At 41.0% G+C, this 8,267-nt stretch overlaps 1 protein-coding gene across 1 annotated transcript; it reads left to right on the forward strand.

The window, feature by feature from the left end:
* Positions 1-491: 491 nt before the first annotated feature.
* zgc:113307 (uncharacterized protein LOC553753 homolog) lies at positions 492-7,947 on the forward strand. Its single transcript, XM_012874877.3, has 5 exons — positions 492-699; positions 3,634-3,965; positions 4,538-4,862; positions 5,494-5,811; positions 7,651-7,947. The coding sequence occupies exons 2-5, from the start codon at positions 3,660-3,662 to the stop codon at positions 7,800-7,802; spliced, it is 1,101 nt and encodes a 366-aa protein (XP_012730331.2). The 5' UTR covers positions 492-699; positions 3,634-3,659; the 3' UTR covers positions 7,803-7,947.
* Positions 7,948-8,267: the final 320 nt, after the last annotated feature.

Genomic DNA, 8,267 nt, shown 5'->3' on the forward strand with positions numbered 1-8,267 from the left:
GGCGCTGTTTTTTTCTAATCATTTTGTCAAACCTCTTTCCAGCTCCGGGTTCACTGAGTGAAAAGAATCTGGAACCGTTTTGCTCACTTTTGCACAGATGTTTGCAAGAAAATTCTTCCTTTAACACACACTGGCCCAGAGCACGCAGTAAGACACCTACACACAAAATGGTCTCTTTGGCTCCCCAGAACTCTGTGGCGTTTTTTTTTTTTCTTCCTCTTTCCTCCAGGCTAGAACACATACTGTACACCCCATTCACACACATACCCACACACACATTCAAAAAGAGAAAACATACTCAAGTGGTTATTAAAATGTTCTTTTCCCCACATACAACTAAAACAACTAGCATTCACTTCACACTGATGACTTCCTTAACTGTTTTTGTGTATTTTTGTGTATTTTGTGCATCTCCACAAAGCAAGCCAGTATGTTGCCACCAATGATGTGAGTTTAACAGTTGCTGCAGGGGGAAAGGAAGACGTGAGCGAGTGAAGATTATGGAGGAGGTCGGGTGTCTGGGATGTGGGCTGTGTTTGGAAAGGAAGACTGCATCAGACAGTGGGCAAACACCACTGGAAGCCTGAAAACACACACTACACACACACACCCACGCACTCACACACACACACTTCTCCCAAGGGCTTCAGTGAGGACTGAAGGTAACCTGTCTCTGCTGTGTGGCTACTGATCAAACAGGTAAGTGTCCCTTAGCTCTTTGTTTCTCGTCTGCCTCCGTTTCCTCCTTGTGCGAGGCTGGTTAAGCTGGAAATGATCATTACTAGAATGCATGCTCATTTCATTACAGTAAACTCTTGACTACGTGTTCTGAGTACTTGCTGTACCACAAAGCAGCATGGCTCAAACATGCTTATCAAGTTCCCGATGATTGAAACCTTGCCTGTAAGTTAAAGCTATATATATAAAAAAAACCTCTTTGTGTCTTTTGAGGAAATAGCTGTTGCGTCGATGTTACTGTAACCATCCATGCAAGCAGGAAATTATTGCATCATTTCCTTTTAGTAGATGTTGAATGAATAAAACCACTGCAATTGAATTTCAATCTTTTCAGCTTTCTTATATGAAGAAATGTTCACAAAAAAGCCAAGTCTACAGATTAATTACAATGGTTTAATTTAAATCAACCTGGACTGCAAAATTGGACTTGCAGCTCTATGTGAAAATGTGTGCAAGATGTGTAATAAAGTTCTACATGTGAACATTTTTAATTTGTTAACTGTTATTAAAGGGAAGGTTTGAATCATTTAAAAAGGGATTATGAGAATCAGCAGTCAGTATCTTACTTAAAATGTACCTCACTCTGCTGTAAAGGCATAACTCTGTCCCCTAGAACTTTTTTTTTATCTGCAACAAATTTTGATTTTGGGGCGAGTTCCACTCTAAATGAGACAGAAAAACTGTTGCTCCAACTTGTATAAACATCAATAAGTTCCCAACACAGAGTTAAAGGTAGAGTGGACGATTTTTCCAGATATGTAGGTAAGAAATGCCCAAGTCCCTTTTTGAATAAAGGCTGTTTCACACGGCAGGATAATTAGCCCCATTTTCGCCTCGATCTTCCTCTTCTGACAGGCCCCGACTATCAGCCTGACTCTTAAGACAATCTTAAGATATATTCCTGCCGTGTCTGGTGTGTTAAGAGAGATCTGGTCCGCTCGGTAGAACGTCGGGACCGCCCCGACCAAAAATCAGGGATATTCAACATGCCGGATAGTCTTGTCCTGATATCCTAGTTTGTCTTTGGGTGTTCCCCAAAGACAAACGAGCATGCAGACTGTTGAATGTGACGTGCAGCCAATCAGAAACCCGGAGAAAAAGAAAAAACACAGCTCAGCCCTAGGTCATAGTGCAGCAAACGTAAAGACCCCCCTCCTGGGTTTGCGTTGTCTCCTCTCATTTAACGGGTTTTTTTTGTCATGTTTGTTCTCTGTTAAAATTAGTTCATAAAACTATCACCCTTATTGTTCCTCGTCATCCATGTTTATGTACTCTGAACTCACATTTGATCTTTAGAGGTTTCGCAAGATTTCCCGTCTGACATCTGAAGGATCCTCAGTGAAATCTCTTCATGTGTGGTGTGTCGTGTTTGCCGTTTGACTGGACACCACACACTGTTATATCTAAGTTTTCTTATCGTTACGTGTGTTGTCTCTCAGGCTATGAAAATCATCCGACTATTTTAAAATCCTGCTGTGTGAACCAGCCTTAACTGCGCATGTGAAAGACCATCTTACCTGCTCTTCTGCTCCTCGACGGGAATCACGGGAATAAATCTCCCAAATCCACTCTGGTCTCATTTCTTTCTTCTGAGGCTTTCGTCTTCTTCTCGTAAACTTCTAAGACAGTTTTCTTCTTGCAACTGCGAGAGAGAGCAGGAGAGCTGCTATGAACGGCTGACACTGAATCTAACTGGAAACATGAACAAGGAGCGAGCCTGCACGGTGGTGTTACGTGAGCACGTCACAATGACTGGCATGTAGGACAACCAGTAGATAAGCGGATCCCCCAGAACCTGAACCCAAAAAAGATCATCCACTATACCTTTAAGATAACACCCAACAAAGCTGATTTCTGCCTTTCCACGTCACAAAACATCTCGTGGAAAAGTTTTTTCTTATAAAGGTCATGAAAGCAATAAGGAGGACCCAAGTGCAGAACATCAAGATGATGAGCAATTTAATGAGGGCCAAAAGAAACTTACAATATGAAGGAACTTAAAATACAGACACGGAGGACCAGGAAAGGAGGAATCAATGCATTAAAATAGAGGACCCAGCATTGAATAGAAGGAAACAAGGAGTTTAGATACAGCGGGTGAAGAGATGAGGTGGAAGACAGGTGGATGAAATTAGGAGCAGCTGAGATCGATGAGAGCAGATGGTTGAGCAAGGAGAGTAACTAAGGGAAAGAACAGGGAGCAAACACTGGGAGAAACTTAATACAGTAACAGAATGATTACAGAATGAACAGACTCTATTAGCTAAATCCACAAAATAAGAATTAAACACTGAAGGATAAAAAACAAATAAGGCACGATCCAGGAACCTAAAGAACCGGTCCACCTGGAGATCGTGACAATAAGCTTTTACTCTACCATAACCTTTTCAAAGTACAGTTTAAGCTAAAGTATTCATACAGTGAGAACTTTTTTCACAATTTTAACTTTTAATGTTGTTTGCTGGGATTTAATGTGATAGTTTAACATCAACACCCACATCTCAACCTTTCTCTGCAACAATAGCTGTTCTAGTTTGCGGGTATTTCACTGTGAGCTTTGCTCATCTAAGCAATTTTTGCCCATTTTATTTCTAAATCTTTCCTTCTCCAAACAGATCAAGCTCGACCTGACCGGATGGAGAGCACCTGTGATTATTGGTTTTCAAAATTCTTAAATTAATTTGGACTTTGACTGGGCCATTCTTACGCATTAAAATGATTTAGCATTTGCTTTATGTTTTGGGGTTATTTCTCTGAAAGAAGATATATTTCTTCCTCAGTCTCAATGTTTTTGGAGTATCTAATGGGTTTTCGTCCATGATTGCCCTGTATTTAGCTCCATCTTCTCATCAACCCATTAATCAGTCACAATTTTCTTTTTTTATTAATTGACAGAATTGCAAGTCTCATCTTCTGGGTCCATGGCTCTCCTGTTCTGTGGTGTGTTGGTACTGCTGTGTGGTTTTGATGGTACCTCGGCTTTAGTAATCAGTGATATGGACTATGGAGGCGTTCCTCTGTGGATTAACCGCCTGCTGGGTGAGCCCAGCGTTTTGAGTCTGCGGGGCCGTATCGACCCGGCCTGGTTTCGGGCTAACAACCCCCAGGTCTGTCCTGAGCAGTGTGACTGTCCCATCCACTGGCCAACGTCGCTCTACTGTGACCACAGGGGCCTTGAAAACATCACTGAGAGGCTGCCACAAAGAACCCAGTACTTGTTTTTACAGGTAATGAAAAACTCATAGAAATAAGGCGCTTTTTTGTAGATGTGTACAACGGCTTTGTAATAATTTGTTGTACTGTGAAGTTTTTCAAAAATCACTCTTCTTCACTTGCTTAACTCCTTACTGCATGAACATGTAGACAAATTAAAAAAAATAGGCAGAGATTGATCATTTGCATAATACAAGATTTAAAATATAGGTGCTTAACATGAAAAATAGCACGATTTAGCTTAGTGGGACACAACCCTCATCACTAGACGATGGAAACGTGTTCTCAATATTATCTTTGAAATTTCAGGCATTGAGGTTTTACACAGGCAGGATTATGAATTGTTTCTTGGCAAATTTGTACCGCTTAACCATTTTCCAGGGGGGGGGGGGGACATGCATTTTTGAAGGGAATACATGCTCAATACAGAAAGATCTAAACTGGGATTTAAACCATTTACCTTAAAGCTGCAAGGCAACAATGCTTACTGTTGGAGTCACTGTGCAGCCATGTTCATTTTCATGTTTTTCACTACATAAAAAAAAAAATCTCACACCTATAGGGTTGTCTTCTCTTTTGTTGCCAGGGCAACAACATCTCATCCCTGCCGTACTCCGTCTTGGCTAATCTTACCGGTCTACGCTGGCTTATCATCGACAACAACCAGATCCAGAGCGACAAACTGGAGCTGGCTTCTCTCCAGAACCACACACAGCTGCGCTACTTTTTTGCGAACCACAACCACCTGACGTCGGTGCCTGCTGGTCTACCAGCTGGACTCAAACAGCTGCGACTTGCCAACAACCGGATCAGCAGCTTCAGCCCAGGAGCTTTCCAGGACCTGCAAAACCTGACGCTGCTGTTACTCCAGGGGAACAGACTGCGGACCATCGCAGAGGGCGACCTCAAAGGTTGCGTAGTTTCTCAGTTCCTTCTTCGCACATGCAGAACTGACCTCTTACATCTGGAAGAGCCAAGCCGAATCCCAGCTGGGAGTTTAATATCTAAAAATTTATTCCCAGACTAAAATGTCTGCCTAAGCTTTCATTTAACTTACACAACAAAAGACACAACAAAGTCACAATTGGCAAATAAAAGGTTTTCAGTATTAAATTCAGTATTCGATTATTTTTCATTTTACTGTGACATTAAAAATCCAACAACACATCATGTTTGAGAGATGTGAATTTCATAATTAGATTTATATTTAACATTTAATGTACATACTTCTTAATTTTATATTTTAGGTAGATGCTATAGATGTTTTTTTTTTCTGGCATAAAGTGGCACAATGAAAAAGATGCAGGATAAAGATGAGGATTTCCACATTTCTATTAAATTCAGAGAAACAACAGTTACCAGTTTCCTATACTGTGATTCTCTCTTTGCACTTAAAACAAAATATTTTAAAATATTTTAAAATTACTGATAATCAGAAATAAAAGAAGTGCATTTGCTGTCATCTCCCATCACTGTAACCAATCACAATTGTCTGGATTAACTGTTGCATGTGTGTGAAGATGTTCTCCTGTCTTCTTATAGGTCTGGTCCAGCTGAATCTGCTGGACATCAGTGGGAATTTGTTTGCAGCTGTCCCCAGGCATCTACCTCCCGCCGTCCAGCAGCTCTATTTGTCCAACAACTCCTTCTCTGGGGTGGATAAGGACAGTTTTGAGGGCTTTCTCGACCTGAAGTATCTGCGTCTCAGCGACTGTGGCCTGCAGAGCAGTGGCGTCCACCCTCAGGCCTTTAACCACTCCAGCCTGGTGGAGCTGGACCTCTCCTACAACAAACTAACCACCACCCCTACAGTTCCAACAACCCTGCAGTACCTCTACCTGGAGGGCAATAAAATTCAAGGTGATGCGATGACTCAACGACAAAGCATGCAAATACACACAAATACACAGATGCATTAGTAATAAAGAGGCTTTTAGTAAGCTGTCATTAAAAGAAAAAAATGTGACAAAAATTATTCCCAGTCTAAGCCCTATTTAAACATGACAAGGCCCCATTGCTTAATATGGACATGGGAGGACTCAAGAGTGTGAGCCACATCAGAGGAGGGAGTCATAGGGAGAAAGTACACATGAGGAGGGTGGAGAAGGGGAGAAAACTGAATATCGGTTGGTAGGAATATGGGGAAAGTAGGTTAGGGGCAGGGAGAGTGGTATGAGAACATCTGGGATAGATTCAGAGATGGGAGCGCCAGATGGAGCAGAAGCTGAAGCTGTGCTCCTCTTTAGCCACACTGTTGCTCTTTTTGGTGTCTGCTCTCAATCACCGACTCTCCAGCAGCCTCACTAGAGTACCTACAGTGCTTTGAAAACATATTTAAATGCCTTGAACTTTGTCACAGTGTCCTGTTCATTGGGATTTTATATGAACAACATAAAGCAGTGCAAAATGTGAAGAAGGAAAGGGATACATTTTATATATATACATATATATATGAAGGCAGCTATGAACACCAGCTGGGCTTCTGTAACACCTCAGCAGAACCACAGGCTGATTGTCTCTATGCCACACAACACTGATGCAGTTTATCACGCAAAACGAGGCCCAAGCAAGTATCGAGTGCATAGAAAAACAGAAGTACCATTCAGAAACCTGAGACTTCTGGTTGGAAAACCTTCTTTTATTAATCTTAATGTTGTTATTTTCTGAAATAATAAATTTAGGCTTTCCATTATTTCACTATCTATAAGCCGTAATAATCTAAACTACAAAAAAAGGCTTGAACTATTTCAATCCATGTGTAAGACATCTAAACAACATAGGGGTTTAAAAAAATATTGACTTTTTAGTGATATTCAACTTTTCTGGAGATGTACCTATATTTATTAAAATCATTAGGATTTCTGTGCCTGTTGACTGTGTTTGCATCCTACATCACTGTGTGACAATGACTGACTAATGTACTGACTAATTGGGGAATAAAAATATATGCACACCACACTTTTCAGGTTTTTATTTTGAAAAAAAAGTGAAATTAAATCAAATCAAACAACATATTCCTATTCTGTGAATTCACAACTGTGCACTACTTTGTGTTGCTTTATGACAGAAAATGCCAATAAAATACAGTCAAGTTTGTTGTTGCAATGTGACAAAATGGAGAAAAGGTCTAGAAGTATGGATAATTTAACAAGGCACTGCAAAAGCAGGAGTTGCACAGTTGGTTAACAAGTTCTAGCAAAATAAAATTGTGCTGTTTTTTATTTTTTTTTAAATCAGCTCTAGTATAGATCTGGAGGACTTTATTCTGATGAGACAGTCAGCAGAAGAACTTCAGCAATAAATAGACCTCACTGTCTAGGAACTTAAGAGCTACCGCAGTGCCTTCTAACCAGAGCCAACAGTGTGGGTTGGGAGAAGCGCTGCAGCGGGTAAAAAACAGGGGTTGAGTAGTTTCCACTGCCTCTGTTTTCACCTCTGCACCTGTGAGACATCTGATGGTAAATGCAGACTTGATGAGGGGAGGATCAGACTGCAGCGAGCTATTTTGCATTGACGGATTGCGTAATGCGTCTGAGTCGCTCCATCTTAGGATGTCACATATGAAGAAGAAACGCTGCAGAGTGAAGTTGCTCTGTGGAATATAAACAATGTCCTGACAGATCTCTGGCTGTCACTTTGGGGTATAATAAGCTTCAAAATGTAACTATCCATCTGAAAAATGCCATCTGTTCTCCACAGAGTTCAACGTGACCAGTTTCTGCAGAGAGGTGGGGCCTCTGTCCTACTCCAGGATGAAAATCCTACGGCTGGATGGAAACAGAATGACATACAACCAGCTGCCCCCTGACTGGGTTTACTGTCTCAGAGTGCTTCAGAGAATCTACATCTGACTCTGAGAAGTAGTTAAGCACGAGTACAGCATGTACTCCTCCAACCTCGACTGGTGCTCCAAAGAGAAACACAAACCTCGGCTTTTTGTTGTCCCTTTCATGATTTGTCTTTAATCTTTACATTAAAGCTTGAAATCAAAGAGAAGAGATGTAAGTTGTGTTGTTTTTTTTTTGACCATGTAAAAACAAATTGGGTTGTTTCAAGTAAGACAAACATTGAAAAGAGGCTAAAAACTAAGTTTGGCTCCCCCAGTATTGTTTTAGGATTCTTCAAAAACTGATGATTATAACATTGCTCACATTATTCCAATCCCATTTCTACACAAGCTCTGCTACTGCGGGGTTAGACATCTGTGTTGTGTTACTGGATAACAGCATTGGCAAACTCTCACTTCTAAATTTTACTGACTCATGTGCTCTGACTGCGAGGGTATTTGAACGACACGCCAGCATATATGGAGCCTG

Source organism: Fundulus heteroclitus, chromosome 20 (assembly GCF_011125445.2).
Source record: "Fundulus heteroclitus isolate FHET01 chromosome 20, MU-UCD_Fhet_4.1, whole genome shotgun sequence".
Taxonomy (NCBI): Eukaryota; Metazoa; Chordata; class Actinopteri; order Cyprinodontiformes; family Fundulidae; genus Fundulus; species Fundulus heteroclitus.